General features: G+C 37.4%; 1 protein-coding gene and 1 long non-coding RNA gene across 9 annotated transcripts in view; one reads left to right on the top strand and one right to left on the bottom strand.

Moving 5' to 3' along the window:
- Positions 1-17,774, bottom strand: part of LDB3 (LIM domain binding 3) — a 121,802-nt gene that overhangs the window by 31,423 nt on the left and 72,605 nt on the right. For 4 of the 8 annotated variants that reach the window (XM_083845388.1, XM_083845389.1, XM_083845387.1 and 1 more), the window contains 2 exons: positions 16,829-16,865; positions 12,109-13,037 (listed from right to left, as the gene is read on the bottom strand). In XM_083845388.1, the coding sequence (XP_083701514.1) occupies positions 12,941-13,037; positions 16,829-16,865 (134 nt within the window). In that variant the 3' untranslated portion in view covers positions 12,109-12,940. Of the gene's footprint in view, positions 1-198; positions 406-2,091; positions 2,128-12,108; positions 13,038-16,828; positions 16,866-17,774 lie in introns of those variants that run through there. The other 4 variants (XM_083845382.1, XM_083845384.1, XM_083845383.1 and 1 more) reach the window with 3 other exon arrangements.
- LOC310902970 lies at positions 2,135-13,039 on the top strand. The gene is made up of 2 exons (XR_014587167.1): positions 2,135-8,093; positions 8,216-13,039. It is a non-coding gene; the product is annotated as an uncharacterized lncRNA (long non-coding RNA).

Consider the following 17,774-nt stretch of genomic DNA (forward strand, 5'->3'; position numbering starts at 1 on the left):
ATTCTGGATGAAATCCTTAAGAGTGTCACTTTAACATGTAAAATCCATGGGAACTTGAGGTTGCTGGAATTTATGGAACTTACACATCTGCCTTTTAGGCCACGGGCATTTCTGTCTGGAAGAGTTAGAGATTGTTATTACCAAACCATTCCAAAGCTCCAAACCAGGTCAGTTACGCAGTTACACGTCACAGTGTACCTTTGATTACTGGATGAAGTTAGAGGGACTTTCTGGCCAGTAGTGATGAAACTGGCTTCCCTCTGACTTGTACCCGCTCCAAGCCTCACAGACCCCTTGGAGGCCACTGGCTTAGCATTGTCAGTGTTGGCATCCTTGGTGCGTGACTGAGGAGGATGCCAAATACTTGAGGTCACATACTGTGGCGCATGTGTAGTAGCTGAAGGCCTGGGTAACAAAGATTACAAGGGAATTTGTAAATGAGATAATTGTTATCATGTCACCAGATTCCTAGATAATAGCAAGTTTTTGAGGGAGAGGGAGAATTCCAGCCATAGAAGAAGCTGGTTCCTTTAACAGAAAAAGGGTTGTTTGTTTTTTCTTGTTTTCAGAGATACCTGGTGTTCTCTATCCATGCTAAATACAGCAGCACTTTAGAACACTAATACCTGCCCCTTTAAGGCAGCAGTTATTATTTGTACGCAGCAGGCAAAGCTGGGGCAGGAGGGCCACACGAGAAGACTAACAAAGGTGCTGAACCTCTTAACTGAAAAATCAAGTCTGGGTTTAATAATGAAGGCTTCATTTGTCTTTTTTCCTGGAAGATTTAAATCTGTAAATACCTCGTGTCCTCTTTTTGTATCCCCAAATTCCTTACACCATAGGAGATCATCATGGTACTGCATTTGAAATCATGACAAAGCTTGACGGTTCATTACAGCTTAAGACCAGGAAAGGATTTAAGAATTCAAAAAAGTACCTTGTGTTAAATCTGGAAACCATATTGCTAGGCATATCAAAATAAGACACATAGCAAAGCTGTGATGATAATGGATGTGGAGAAAAGCTATGGTGTGACAAACCATGCAAGATTAAGGCAATGTAGTGTGACACTAACACCAGTCATACATCAGAAACTGTTCCTGGTAAAATCCAAAAGAAGAGATTTCAGTGGAGCAGCTGCACAGTCCTGTAGATGGTTTTGCAAAAGTCAAACAGCTACTGAAATGCTAATGTGTTACTTCCGTTTTCAGTTTAATTCATATACACTTGTTACGCAGGAATTGAGGGTTTTATTTCATTCTTCTGACAAAATTCTTATTTTACCTAGTGTTCCAAGTGCCAGTTACCATTGCTCATGTCATTAGTGAGGATAATGCTTACACTTGGATTTTAGTTCTATGCGACCTTTGTTCAAATGTGAGAAGTCTTAAAAACAAAGTAGTCGTGCACTGTTTATGGAGGGATGAACAAGGCAGAAAAGCAGTGAGGTAAAATTTGTTTCATGGCATGAACTAATAAGAGGCATTTCTTTGCTCCATTAAATAATCGATCAGATTAATTTACTTTGTTCCAGTACTTGTGTGTACCTTTATAGATATATTTCTATATGTAACTGCAAAGTGTGCTGAGATTCTTTGGTAGAAAACCACTTTTGAATTGAAAGAAGTTACTTACAGTGGTATGTTTTGAACCTCAAAGCCCAGCAAGAATAAAACAACATATGCAAGAATCAGATATAAAAATGTTCTCACAATACCCAAAAAATTCTTACTTAGATCTTAAAAGCATCTTGAACAACCTAGACAAAGTTTAAAATGGAAATTGTTCTTAAAACCCCATCAAACGGGCAACATTCCATTTCAACAAGACTTGATAAAAGCTTCTCATTTTTCAGGCTTATAAATTGAGCTACTTGATCCCCCCTTCCCTGTTTCATAGTCTGTTACCATCTCATAGAAATTGGAACTCTACGTTAAAAAGAAATGCCCAAAAACTTGCTTAGTTGCAACCTCTATCCTTAATTGTCCACTCAAATTGTACAAATTTCATATGGCTTTGAGGTAAGAACAATATGGGTAAAGTGGAAGCAAATTGAATAGGAAGAAACAGAACACGCAGAGCAAACGTTACCTCTTTTCTGATGCTGCTGCAACATTTTCCTTGTCTCTGTGAAAGGAGGGGATACCATATGAATAAAATAAATGCAACTCTAAGTGGTGGTGGGGGAAACAAACAAAACAAAAACAACAACAAAGAAAACCAACCACACAGGGCAAAGGAAGATGAATTGAGGAGAAATGTTTGGTTGCCAAAAGCATCCTAGAGTGGTTGCTTGTAAATATAGCTGAGAGAAACACCTTCAGCTCTCCAAGTGAAACCCACTGAATTTGCAAGCTTCCTGTGAGCTTTTTCTCTTATTCAATATTAAAGAAAAATGAAGAAAAATTAACAGTTACAAATCTGGCATTACCTACATATACAACTTCAGGCATAATTTTGACTTTAAATTAAGGTTCACTTTTAAAAGAAAAATACAATCATATTCCAGCAAAACATAATCTGATGCTAACTCCAAGTGGTAAAAATCAGACTTGGGCAGTCCTCAAGGACCCAGTACTATGAAGTGATACGGAATTAAATAGTTAACAAAGACTCACATTTGATGGACTGTATATGTCTGGCCTCACTTAAAAGTTCTCTGTCCTGCCCAAATAAGTACTAGTTTTCTCAGTTCTAAGTTTGATTAGAAACAAGAAAAGTCACCCCTTCAGAAGTGAGAAATAAGTCCACCTCAATTTCAATGATAGAACATTAAGCTGTTATCCTGTAAACACTCACACACTCTTACAGAAATAAATGATCAGTTTAAGTGCAAGCAACTGCATAGTTGTGGAAGAAGTTAACAAATGGGTATTTTTGTGAACACTATAATCCTTAAGCTCTAGACTCCTATGTTTGAAATCCAGTTGAGTTAAATAACTGAGATAAGTCTCAATATTTAGCAATATGGTGGGCTACATCTTTTCTTAGTCAATAAACTGTACTGAAATTTCAGCATGTTTAAAGTTAAAATATGCCAAATTAGAGCACTTTCCATAACTGGGATCTAAAATTACAAGACACAAAGCAAATGCCCTCATTTAACCAACTGAACCTCCTTTCTGAAAAGTTCTTCAATAGAAGAAATACAAGAATTTATTTAACTTGTTTTGTTGAGTGCCAATCATTGCCTTAAATTACATTTCAAAGACTGTTCTTAGTATTTTCCACATTATTAGTAGTATTTTATATACCGGTCTGTGTTTATTTATGTACACATGCATACATACACACATACACTTTCCTTAGTTTAGCACCAGTAAAGTTATAAACACCAGTCCATCAGCAAAGATTTGGGCATAGATACTCTCTACCCTCCCAATTTTTAAAAGCTCTTGACTAAAACGTAACCCCAAAATAAATGAACTGAAGCCAGACTTTCAAACACAGAAGTAGATCTGAAATGAGCCTCAGATGTGTCTAAAAATATTACTCTGGTCAGAATGGAAGAACCTGACTTGAACATAAATACCACCTAATAAGATGAATTGTTCACCACTCTAAAGCAATGAGGAACCAAACACTATCTGTATGGTAACCAAGCCACAAGTTCACTGGATTGTCCTGTGTTGGAAAGCCAGGCTGAAACAAAGTGGGGGAGGATGGATTAGAAACTGGTCAGGGATACAGGTAGGATAGGAAAGTGTTAGCATACCAAGGGCGATAATCATGCACCAGACTTAAAAAACACAGTTGCAGCCAAAAGAGAATAAGGCATTGTTTATTTCCAGCATTACCAAATATTCATGAAAAAAATATAGGCAAGAGGAAAAGGCAGGCAGTTAGGGGTAGGGCAGAAGCAGCATTAAGCCTCTGGCGTTACTATTAATTTGATCGAAACTCTTCCGCTCTCCTAGCTGTGGCTATACTGAAAAACGCAGAAGAATGTCACTTGACTGTAAGGTTGGTATTTTACAAAAGCTTTTTCCCTGAGCATATCAGTATAGGATAATGTTGAATGATAATGGCAGGGGGAGTTTTGAAGGTTACAGATAGAGAGAGATGTATAGTAAACATACTTCCACAGAATAAAGCAAAGGAAAAGGCAGAGAGTAAAGGAAAGACAAGCTCAAAGGCACACAATAGTTCCTTGACGGTTTGCTTTCAGGAACTATTTCTCTTCCTAGTCAACAGGAGTAATTCCTGTTCTGCTAACGGTGAGAAAGGGTCAAGATCAGATCGGTCTTTTATTGGTGATACTCGTATTTCGAGGAACAGGCTATTGAATTTCCAGCCTTTACATTCAAACTGTTTTTGCAAACTAAATGCAGAATTCATTTTACTTTTGAGTCAAATACATCGCCGGGACAGGCTTGGTAAACTTGATACCTTTACATGAAAGAATTTGGCTCAGAATATTAGGAACAGTTTGTATCTTTGCGGTTACACAGTCTGCTCAAATAAACGACACTAGTTTTGAGCTACCTGGGCAAGATTTAATATTAATGTTTTTCTTCTACAGTCCCTTTAGGTACCTAGCTAAAACGTCTTTTGATAGAAAGGCCTTAGTCAATGACTATTTGAGAGAACACTGCAGCTCCCACAGCTTTCATTAAATATTGGACATTTCTCAAACGAGACTTTTATATGCAGCAGACTGTCTATCCCAATAACTCGGTATGTTATACAATGGAAGCTATGAAATGTTTCCTTCTCATAAAGCTATGCTACGTGATACAGTCATAAAGACGGAGTGAATGGAATGACTCAAATAGAATCCTTCCCTCCCCCACAATAGCAAGAGCTGTATCAGTTGGGGTAACAAAACGCTAAGTTCATTTGCATTGTGTTCATTCAGCTTGTGCGTTCTAGTGGACACTAAGATAGGACACTGAGAAACTTCAGAGAGCTTCTAATAACTGATTCTGATGAATCTGAACTGTATGTACTGGACAGCAGAACACTTTTATATTTGGAAACCAAATGTAAAAAGATTTCCAAACAGTCACGTACATGTAACAAGCAAATCGAGATTCTGAGAAACCTGAGAAATCGAGATTCTGTGCATCTACCTTCACCTTAGAGGATCTAGACTCTCTTGAACACCTACTTGCTGTTCCACTAAAACGTAGACACAGAATCATTTAATTTGTAATGAAGATCCAAAGGCATCGGGAAAAATTGGCATCCTGAGAGACCACACGGTCTTTCAACTTTTCTGTCTTTCAGTACTGAAGCAATAAACGAACACCATAATTATTTATTCTCAGTATTGCAGCAAGTTGTTCTCATTTTACAGATGAGGAACTAAACAGAATTGTCCATGGCCAGATAGAAGGTCTGTGGCAGGGCAGAGAATTGAAATGAGTCAATCCCCAAAACTCAATTAAGTATTTAAAATATCAACTCTCACCCTATTTAGTAAGAAATCATGGAGCTATTTTTATAAATATTACTATTCAGTTTATCAGTATTTTCCTGTATCGATCATCCAACAGTCTTCTATCAAAGAAGATGCCTCACAGATCTGTTGTCAAAAAGTAAATAGTTACTAAGACTTACAGATTATTAGGGTCTATATCTCTTGAAATTAAAAATTCTGTTTTTCTAGCAGCATGTTGTGAATTTACAGGACTTTTCCTTATTAGACTAATAATAGCTTTCATCCTAACAGATGCTTATATTTACATAAACATATTTATCTACGGATAAAATTTCCTTTTAAGAAATTGAAGTCACAAAATAATTTAAAAAATTTTTCTTATAGGTTATCTAGGGAGAAACTTGCATGAAAGTTATTTCCTAATTGTCTTGCAAACATTTTTTGACTCGAAGGCGTAAGATACTGATGCTGTTGGAAACTGTACACTGAGCTACACTAACTGCTGTTCTGATCCAGTGAGGCATTTTCCAGCTTTCTAGCTAGGAATTTTTCTATAGACACATGAATATAAAAGCATTGAGATAGCTTCCCCCCAAGCTATATTTTTGTAACTGTAACAAACTATTATCTTAACAAAGACACCATAAAACACACAAAAAAATCATAGGCAGTTAACTGGAGACGACAGAAGATGACTATCATGCTGGTTTAGTTAAAACTTTAGCTTGGGATCAGAAAAAAGGAGTAGAAGAAGAGCTAGTCTCTCTTTTTCAGCCACTGTAGTTAAGAATGTGAGCAGCCCACGCCAAAACGATCACAGTATATCCTGCTAGTACGTCTGCTTTTCAAAAGAGGGAAATACGTTTCTCCCAGAAGGTATCCTGGTTTGTGCAGACAGTGCCACAGAATAGGAAAAGCATTGCCATATATTCAGTGAAAAAAAACAGCCAACTCATTCTCAACAAGTAGTATGAAACTCAAGTCAAAGCAGCTCACTAAATCACAGCAAGTACCTCCTATGGATGCGTTTTAGTGGCATCTACTAGTATGCTGTTACATTAAGCATTCAAATAATAAATACATCTAGAAATACAGCAGCATCTGCATTTGTGAAAGGGAAGATAACTTGTCCAAGATTTATGTAGGGACATTTGGCATGCAAGTATGTACTCCAATTTATCTTATTGGAAAACACAGCACTTTAATAAGAACAAAGACTGTAAAATCCTGAGTATACAGAACTATTTAAGCTTGGATATTTTCGAGCTCAAAAGCTACTGCAGATAGTTTTCCCCTATCTCGGCCTTAACTCTGTAATCAGATCTATCTGAACGGTTCCCTCTAGCATTTTAGAACCCCATTGGTAAAGCACAAACATCTGCCAGCAGGCACCTGAACACAGGATCAGAACTTTCAGTTTGTATTTGTGCACTTCTTTGTCTACAGTGCTCACAAGTTCAGCTATTGTACACTGGAAGCGATTCCCCAATCACTGAAGCATTCTCTCTCATCACGACCTCATATTGCTCCAGGGCAGCTGAGAGAAAAACAAGAACTCATTGATCTCACTGTCAGCTGGCAGTTTTTTAGAGCCAATTTTTAATTTGTGCACATTGATGGTGAGAAACTTCATACTTTCTCTACGTGGCATTTTCACCCATTTGTAGGTGTATTAGTGCATCTTTTCTGCTTGGTTCCTGAACCAAGTAACTAAGTGGTACGAGTTACAGCAGTTGTCTTTTTTTTTTTTTCTTTCAGAACGTGGATTACATTTTATTTCACAGATTCCCTTAAGGGTTTTCTTACCTTCCCTCTCTCTTATTTGTAATCATATAACATTTTAGTCCACAACAACAATTGTTTACATAGAAATGAACTATTAGGAAATGGTTAGTATTTAGCATAATTCTGCTGACATGAATGCAAGTTAGAAAAGCAGAATAAAAGGAAGCAGTGCCAGTGCTATGCCATCAGCCAGTTCTCCAGCTTGTCCTAAACAACACCCTGTGAACCAGCCAGAATCCACAGACCGCAGCTCGGGACTTTGGGCTTACCCATGCCTATTGGAAAGTTGCTACATGCAATAACTGCTTTTTCCTTGTTGGACTGAAGGCGATGGCAGAAAACAGAGTACAGTAAGAGATGAAGGCAGTGCTGTGCACTGGTATTTTGGTTAGCCATTGGCATCAGTGGAAGGATGCATACAGGCATCTCAAAAGTTGCACAGAAGGAATGAAAGTAATGTGAATTTCTGTCCATGCTGAAATGTGGACAGGAACATGCAGAAGAGTGAGATGGTAAAGGAGAGATTTTAAAATATAGTTCACTACACCCACACACAAAAGTGAATCTTGAGCTTTGACAAGATCTGTTAGCTTATGCATTACTTTATATATTTTGAGAAAGATTTTGCTTGTTTCATCTGGAGGCCTCGCTCTTTCACCTTTAAGCAAGTGTATTCAACTGGATACAGCAGACCTAATGGCTCCTATCTTTGATCAATGGGTTCTACAGAGAACCGGCTTGGAAACAAGCAATCTATGGTCTCTGAATTCACTTCTCCCACAGAACTTCAAGGAGTATTTGCAATGTTTTGGGAAGACATATTTGATCAATTTTCCCTTCTGGTTTCACTCCAACATTCCATAGAAACAACTGAGTTTATTCACTATTTCTATGTTTTTGTCACTCTTCAGGCACTAAAAGGTGAGTGAGGATCAGAATAAAATGATGTATTTATTTAGTGTAGCAATCACAGAATCATTGAGCCATTCCATGATTACTACACTAAATAAATACATCATTTTATTCTGATCCTCACTCACCTTTTAGTAATGATCCTTAAACATTAAAAAAAAAAAAAAGCTAACCACAGAAGTCTGCTTTATTTTGTGTGCTGTTGTAGAAAAATAAGCTACATCCTTCAGAAGGACTTTTGCTAATCTGCCTAGCATAAAGATAGGAAGTTTTTGACTGCTGGTAAGTCAGCAAGGCTAACCATTGGAAATTTTGGCAAATAAAGGGATGAAGGCACCTTAGCTTGTCTTGGTGGTATCAGATGGCTTTGTTAAGCAGAACAAAGAACGTTACTGTGCTTGGGAGCAAATTTTAGCCATTTTTTTATGAATATTGCAGAAGGCGGCTGATTAAAGAAAGCCATCATGTGGTACTACCAAGATCTACTACTGTCATGTACTGTGCCAAAACTCTAAATTTTTACATTTGCAAAGTGGAATTTGTTCAAATGTCCCGTTATTTTCTGAAGGTGTAATGACAGTCCTAGTCACTGAAGCCTGTGGTAGACACTGCTAAAGAAGCCACAGAATCACTTATTCCCTGTGGGAACCTGAGTGTACAAGCGAAAAATTGGTCACCCCTTCCTGTCCATGAAGAAGGCTTCAGACAGCTCTGTGATACATGAGTTTGACTTCTCAGAAGTGATAAAGTAGTCCCTAAAATATCTGTCCCTTACTACTGAGGATATACTCCACAATTGTATGTAACGAGAGAGAAACTGCAATGAAGAGAAAATGACCTCTACGTTTTAACATAGCAAAAAATATTTCTTCTCCTACCCATGCAGGCAGGCCTGAAAAGAGGGAGGCAAGGAAGGGAGCCACAGAACCTTCCTCCTCTTGCGATTTTTTCATGCACAGAAGGAAGAGAGGTCAAGTTCTCATGCCTGCTTTCTTAAAGGCACACTCTTGCCACGTCCCATCAGCATGCACTGCATGCAGTCAGTACTCCTGCTGCAAACTAAGCGCTGTAAGAGGTGAGGAGGAGGCCATTTGAGTAGAGGACAAGGCAACAGTATTCAGGAAAAGGGTTAGTTTAGATCAAACGGTCTTACACCACAGCAGAAGATGAGCATTTCCCTGTGTCATAACCAGACAAGCAGATTTACCTGGAAGGCCTTTTGGTTTTGATTTCCTAGTGGCATCAGCTTTGCTGTATCTTCATTAAATGCTTATAACACTAGGCTTTACTGGCAATATTGCGAAGGGCAGGGTACTAATATCACTATCCACGTACTACATTTTACTATACTTATTGACATGGAGATTATTTAGAAGACACTATTGTCACCAACCCGGTGTCCTTTGCTCAGCAAAACAGCCATGGTTCAGAATACATTCAACCTGGGAGAGGTTCGCCTGCCCCTCCTCAGAGCTATTTTGAAGTACTACATGACTCACTAGTCTTCAGTGGGGAACCTAGTCTTAGCCTTATGTTCACTAACTGAGACTAGTTCTCCTAGGCGAAACAGCGGACTTCCACAAATGGTCAAGAAGTGCTGGAAGATGGGTTTGGTTAATCAGGAGCAACATACAATGAGAGATGAGCCTGGACATGTTAAAAATGGGACGTAACCAGGCCAGCCTTGACCTTTAGCCGCAGCAAAGCTAGTGGCTTCTCAAAGCTGCTGATGAGTTCTCACCAGATCTAAGCCTGTCACAGCCTCCAGCAATGCGATGTAGTAGAATGACAAATGCAACCCAGTTTCTCCACCTTACAGAAAAGCCTGCCTCCTCCCCAGGAAGGAAAAACAAAGCCTGTCAATAGTTACACAAGGAAATAAATGTAACGTTCATTTCTGGGGCCCTAAGATCACCATGACAACATAAAAGCAGATTTTTGAGGTGTAAGAGTTAAGCAACTACAAAGCAAAATATAAACGAGAAGCTGGAGAGAAAAAAATGACTGAGTTTAATTAATGAAATTCAACAGTTTGGAGAATTTTTATTTTTTTAAGGGGATTGGACTAACGAGTAGAAATATGCTGTGGTAAACAATCTTGCATTAGGGATTAATAACAACACCTTCACAAAAAGGTGTTTTGGTCTTTCATTTTAAAAGTTTTAAAACTTACCAACTACTGAAGATTTTTTCTATTACTTTTTTTTCTGTGCTTACATAAAGAACTGAAATTCTAAAAGCTTGTAGAGCATTTAGATTCTATTTTCTAGCCTCCAGGGAAACAGATAGTAGCTATATCTCTTTATGAGCGAGTACATGGTATATATGCACCGTTTCTTATTAAATCTACAGAAGCAGAGGTAAGATGTCCCTTAATTACATTTGCATTAATTTCATACCTAACCAAACTATGCTTTTCTGATCATTAAAAGGTATCTTTAAAAGTAACATTAAACATAAACATTCATACATAATATAGACATTTTGTTTTTAATTATAGTACATGCAATAGGTGTATTTGAAATAAATAGTATCCATGTTCTGTTCATAAAACATTAAGGATACACAATTCTAGTTTAAGTGAAAACTCTCTCATGTACTTATTCAGAAGACTACTTAATTTGGTTGAAAGTTACAACTGGAAAATTTTTTACTCAGCTACATCTGTTGTTTAAGAAAAAAGTGAACTGTGTTGATATTTTAAATTTTACCACAATCTTCCACACAGAAATAAAATTTACCAACTCTGAGTTCATGTCTGATCTAAGCAACACTCAGAAAAAGTTAAAATGTTGCTCTTATTTTATGCAGTTTCATTATGCTGATTTTCCACAGATGCTAGTGAGATAAGATCAGAATTTGTTTGCGTTCCCATAAGGAAAATATAAATGAATGTTGTACATTAAATAGTATGTTTACTGAATTGCTATGGTACTTATATTGAAAAAAAGTGAAGTGCATTTTAGAATGATATACTGCCCATGTGGTCTTAAGTAATACTCAAACATCTGTTTTTTTGTTTGTTTTTGTTTATAAATGTCAGCTAAATTTTTTTTCCTTCTTTAAACACTCATGTATTTGGTTGATTCATGCAAAATCCTCTGTGAATAGGAGCTTTTCCTGCCCACAAAATGAGAGTTTAAGTGTGCCTTGTTCCTGTACAGACTGTTGATATAAATTGCAGATGCTTGAAATCAGCAAAAAGTGTAAGATTTTCAATTGCACACATTAATCTCTTTGATCAGAATTACTGCTACCAGATAAAGGCACCTAATCTGCAGTTTAAAGAATTTTATAATAAAATTATTTCCTTAACTGGGCTGTAGGCAGGGCTGCAACATAATTAACCCTCTGTTGCTGAAGGAGAGACCTATGCTTTATCACCAGAAACTTCTGCTTCAATCACTGCTAAGGACTCCTAATGCAGATTGCTGTAAGGGTTAACATCAACTGTTTCTATGGAAACCATAAATGCAGTTTAATTGAGTTGCATTTAATGATCAGAACATAAACTAGAAAGGGAAGTGATACTTCACTTGGTGTACTTTATACAGAAACGTGGGGGCCTTTCGGATAGATGTGCTGCATTTTGACTGACACAGTTTAAAACTGAAGCGTTGTTGTAATGCTGAAACAAAGATCCCACTCCAAGCAGCACATATTAGTGTGGTACCTTTGCTGTGTGCGCATATTAATGCCATTATTGCCAGAGAATGCATAGTATTCAAATGGATGTCTGTGATGGCATTACCAATAGGTTGTCATCTAACATCTATCAATGATGCCATGTTCTCATTCACAACTAAGAATGTACTTGTTCATTTCTGTTGCTGTTTTTCCAACTACTTTGTCAGGTTTATTCTAATTCACCTAATTTAAAGGTCAGTAAGAACTACGGGTAATAGGGAAAAGGTTTTTGACCAAATTTTCTATTGTGGAAAGAAAAGTTTACCCTTTTTCAATAATCAGTTGAAGCAATTATTTTTTCAAAACAGAATAAAGTACTGTGTAAAACAGGCACATAATTATTTTAGTTTTAAATCCTTTTATTTCAGATAATGCATGCTGCTATATACAGAAAAATGTGGGTCAAAGCAAGAACAATACAGAATGGGCAACACATTTCTTAAAACTTACAAGATGCTTTTAAAAGCTTCAGTGCACCAACAGTACTATATATTCTTCTCACTCCTAAACACATCTAGCAAAAAGTCCTGAACAACCACATTCTATCCCTATCTTTCATCTAATGACATATTCAGGTTTCAAACAAATCTTACAGCAATGGTTTTAGCAAATAACTTTTGCTAGCATAATATATTGAGGACAAATAACACTGCTAATGTCTTATTTCAAACAGCATTATTCAACTACGCAAACTAAGCATGCTGTATTTTAGCGAACTTTAGGCTAGGTTCAGTCAGCTTTCCTTTTCATCTTGCTTTCTCCTATTTAATTATCTTTACAGCCTCAGAAAAACTCATTAAAAGCCAAATTCCTCATCCTAAAGTGAATAACTTTACTCTCATTTTCTCCTATAATCTAAGTCAAGAAAGTACAATAGTAATCTTTTCCTTCTATCTGTATATTGAAGTTACATTGAACATCATAAAGGACAAAAGCTAATCTATTTTGTATCAAAGAACATGAACAGGGTTGTATGATTATTTTTACTTTTGGTGACAGTGAGTGGATTCCAGGCTAACAACAGAAATCTATCAAAGACAGGCACTCAGAGAAAACCCCTAGCAGTAAGTGTTTCTTGTATGTGTGTGACACTCTTAGGCTCTAACTCAGGACAGCAGTTAATTCTTTACTGTAATTCTCTGTCTCACATATTTGCCCGCTAAATGTGGGCTTTTAACTTTTAACATTAAGGATTTGCGCCGACAGGCCGTGATGCCAGTTGCGCAATTTGGCAAAGCGTGGGCTGTTACGTTCCGTTTCAAACCTTTCCCTGTGGCATGAAGAAAGAGAGAGAGAGAAAGACAGAGACAGAGAGAGAGAAAGAGAGAGAAGAAAAAGAAAGGAGGGAGAAAGAAAGGGGTTAGGGAACATGACTACCACTCCCCTGCCTTACAACTAGGGCAATAGCAATTTATTTGGATTTTTTCCCAACTTTCAAATCAGTGCGAAGAAGGCTGGGTGATCCTTTTTAGACTGTGTATGAAGAGTTTTGCAGTTTTTCATTTCTGAGAAGTAACTTGATATAACTTCATATTCTGTGACTTTTGCTTCGTATTACAGGGCTGCTTTTGCTAGAAATGCAGTGTAATCCCAGTGTTTTCCTGCCAGCGGATTCTCTTGGCTCTCCCCTCCCCAACCCGAGCAGTCAGTGAAAGTTAATTCAGTACAAGAGCAAAATCAATGCAAATATTTTCCATTCTGTAGTATCTAGGTCAATGTGTATGTAAGTACAGATAGATACATTGATATATTTACCTTCTGCTGTCCTGTAATCAGCCACAGGTTTCAGCAGTACTTTCTATAGGTTTTCTCAATAGGAGTGAATATAAGCACTGACAGTAGCATAAATATTTCTGGCCATAATTTGGCCAGAATGAAGTGGGATTTTAAAAAGCACTGTCCTGTGAAATGTCAACCACCTCTTGTGAATACCTTTGACTGCAGACTGAGGCACTTGAGCAAGTTGCAAGCAATGTTCAGCACCTCTCAGAGCTTAAACTTTTCTAGATGTTCTAGAGTTTGAATTCAGGTTTTGCAAATAAAAAGGTGGAGGAAGATGACATGGGATGAGAGCACAGCCAAGGAGATGTATATCAAACAGAATGGAAAATGTTATTTGCAAATGTATTTGATTCATTGCAAACAAGTATTTTTCCCTTCATTATTTAAACCCCAAATGCAAGACAACCGTGTTAATGCAGCAGAACTCGAGAGCGAAATCAGCCAGACACAAAGGAACAGACCAGGCTGGTTTTAATCTTCAGTCTGAATATAGCACAAGACAATAAACAGAGTAAATGTCAACAAATTCACTGATATTTCTAATTCTTCTTTCTAAATCTAAGGGAGTCTTGGTGTATGGCTTCTTGAATTATCTTTCATATTTTTAAGTAATTAAAAAATATGAAGTATTTCTAGCTGAAATGCTGAAAATTCATGGTGACATTTTTTCAAGTCACATTGTAACATACTAGTTACAGTGGGTCTTACATTAAATTTAAGAATTCCCTTACTGCTTCAGAGATATACCCCTCCATTCAAGGAACCAGTATTAAGAAACATCTGCTTGACTTGAAATGGATATCATCTTTCTGGGAAGTATTTCATAACAATCATCACAACAGCAAATTAATGTTTTCATAGCAAGTTACAATTGTATGCGTGCCTTCAAAATAGCAGTAACATGAACAAAAGGCTGTCATGCACTGCACTCTTTAGGATTAACAGAAAGAATGCTCTGCCACCTGAAGATTCCTAAGCTTTTTAGGTTCTGTTCAGAGAGCGTGTCAAGAAGTTGGAAGGAGCAATCCAAAAGTAAGTTGTACGTTCTTTTTCCAAGTGTTTGGAAGAAATCTTTGGCATTATATGCTGACTACACTGAAGAACTAACACAGGGAGACAGAAGAAAGCACCAGAGAAGGATTGCTCACAGTATGCTCTAGGACCAAAGTTCTCCATTCTAGCTGTTTAAGTTTTGGAAAATAAAGTGTGGTCCCCCCCACCCCCAGAATGGCAAAACAGTTCAGGATTAATGCAACACTGAATTATACAAGACTGTTTCCACAATTCCAAAGAAGCCTTTTGCTTTTGGGAGTTCAGGAAGCCTTACAGCTGATCCCAAATGGCAGGTATGGGGCAAGGTGTGGTTGTACAAGTTACAGGGTATCTGGAGAAGATACTAACAAGGAGTTTCTATACTCCATTACTGTGGTGGGAGAGGAGAGGAGAGTTCAAGCATGAATTTTGTGTATCTGACACAGGTCCTTCTATCCTTTACAAAACCAAAAGTGACAAAGGACCCTCCCAAAAGATGGAACAGATGGGGTCCAATAAACCCAAAAGAACATATGATGGACACATGCATAGCCAGGACTATTGCTAAAAAAAGTCCAGAGGTGGACTAGGTACAATGCTTGAGGCAAGCACCACGCCACCAAGATTAGGCTATCAGTCTGCTAGGCTATCAGTGTGATAGGTAGGAGGCCCCTTGCACCAGAGCTCATACCCATGGCACTATACCACTGCTTAACTACCCAGTATATTCTCTTCTGCCTCTGCTACCAATGAATGTCCTTAAATTTCTCTAGGTAATGCAGCTGTGCCTACATACATTCAAAATCACTACTGTCCTCGTGAGAGGGAAAAAAAAAAAAAAGGATAACACACACTGATACCTCCAAACTGCAGAAAACATGCACTGTACAGCAGATATAGTCACGTACTTTAAATTACTTCACTGTTCTCAACATATCTAATACCATGTTAATTTCCAATACCGAGTATTTTATAAACCCACAGACAACAGCTAGAAAGATTATTTCTTTAAGAGAATATGCTACTGTCAGATATGCATATAGGGGAACTGTTAGATTCAGTACAACATTTTAAATCCCACCATAATAAGGATTTGGATGTGTGCTATTACATCAAAGCACATAATGCACAAGACGTTCACTACGAATTAGGCTTGCACATTCGAGGAAAAAAATGAATCCACAAGGAATATAACGTCAAGCCTGATACTCAGACATCCAGCCATGAACTTCAGCGAACTGCAGTGGAAGGCTTATAGCAGACATAAACTGAAAGTAAACGTATTGTATTTTCACAGGGATGATGACAGACATCTTTCTCACTGACTCAACATTTGTAACTTGCTGTGATCAAAAGCTCAAAGCCTTTATGAAAGACACACGGCAGTAAAAGAAGAAAAGGAAAAGCAGTAGTAGGAAAAAACACGCAAGTGGATCGAGTATCAAAAACACATCACAAACCAGCCAGTTTATTAGAGAAGCTACCATGATATAGGGATTTCAAGTATGCAAACAGAAAATTAGGCTGCATGCAGGATGCTCCAATTAAACTTCAATTTTTAAGCTGTGCAAAAGAATCTCTAATAACTCTTTTTCCTGGCCGTATAGGACAACATAACGTGACCACTGGTCTTTAATTCCCTGTTATCTCACTGAGTATACACATTTTATCAGCATTATTGTTAGGTCCTAAAAGACAAATAGACTTCTCCACTAGCAAAAGCAGTCCTGTGCCTCTATATTCTACAGGTTTGGGTTGCACTAATTTCAGACAAAACATAAGCAAATGGTTATGGATATGGATGGAAACAACTCCTTTACTGTATTATGCCAGATGAATCGGTTATCAGTCAGGATCATCCAAATAAATTGCACATAAGTTTCAATGCTATCACAACATTATATATTTTCATACAGTTACACCATCAAGCAGTTACACAGGGCTTGGTCTTAGGATCTCATTGCATTCACACACCCAGTAAAGTACACGAAAGTTGCATGTGCAGAGAGCTTTCAGATCTGAAATCACACTTTTTGCACCATCTCTCCTAAATACATGCCAATTTGTTACCCTTTTCATTCAAATTATTCTCATTGATAGCATTTTAATTTTAGTGACATTTAAGTAAAAGTGTTAAAGTATTTTAAGACAAGAAAATAGTAGTATATGCTTGTATTAATGCTGTTTCAAAACATTATTTGGTTATCAATAAAGAGAATGCCATATTTTTCACAGGGAGTTTCTTACCTTGATCTCCTCAGGGCTTCCTCATCTGGATCTTGCACTGCAGTTAAAAAGGGTTGCAGTTAGAAAAAGAAAGAAAAAAAGAAAGAAAGAAAGAAAGAATTGACTTTATGATAAAATTACAAGTTCTTCAGAAGAGTATCAAAAGCCTGTCTAAAGGTACACTCATGCTGACTTTGCAGCAGTAGCTTTTATAACAGTGGGAAGAGAAGCAGTTCCCTAGAGCTAAGAAGCAGGATGTTAGGGGGAAAGTGGCTATTACAACTAGTTTCTCATTCATTTATTAGCAGTGTTTCACAGCTGTAGGCAATGATCCTACAGAGAGGGTCTGCTGTTTTGTAAGAAAGCATCAGAGGCAGCAGCACATTTATACAAGGAGAAAATAAGTATTTCCCTGTGATACGGGAAAGGGCCCTAAACTTCCTTCTCTCTAGATCAGAAACAAGATCTGAGGTTAGTTATCAGTTGGTCAGAAAAACATTTCCATAGTCAATAAGCAACAAAGTTCAAACTCCCATTACATTCACAGCAGATCTAGGTTTACATAAAAATCTGACAGAGAACCATTTGTACAATGCAAATGATGATCCATGATTATTTTTGACCTCAGGAAGTCACTTCTATAAAAGACTGTTACAGGCGAACTAAGTTCTTTATCTTTTTTCTAATGAATTGACAGCTTTGGTTGTCTAACATAGATTTGATTTGTAAATATGAAGAAATTCGGGGTCACAGATGTTCTTCCGCTGAGACCCTTGGCAGATCAAATAATTTGCTTCTTAAAGCAAAGGTGATGTAACACTTTGATTTCCTAGTTCCCTTTAGTTACATACAGAGCTCTCAGATCTTAGCTCTTGCTGACAATGACTACAAGCAGGACGTGAATTGTCCTGGACTATTGGTCACTACTACTGGCGGAAGAAAATAAAGGCATAAATCTAAAACTAGA

Source organism: Anser anser (assembly GCF_964211835.1).
Source record: "Anser anser genome assembly, chromosome: 7".
Lineage (NCBI taxonomy): Eukaryota > Metazoa > Chordata > Aves > Anseriformes > Anatidae > Anser > Anser anser.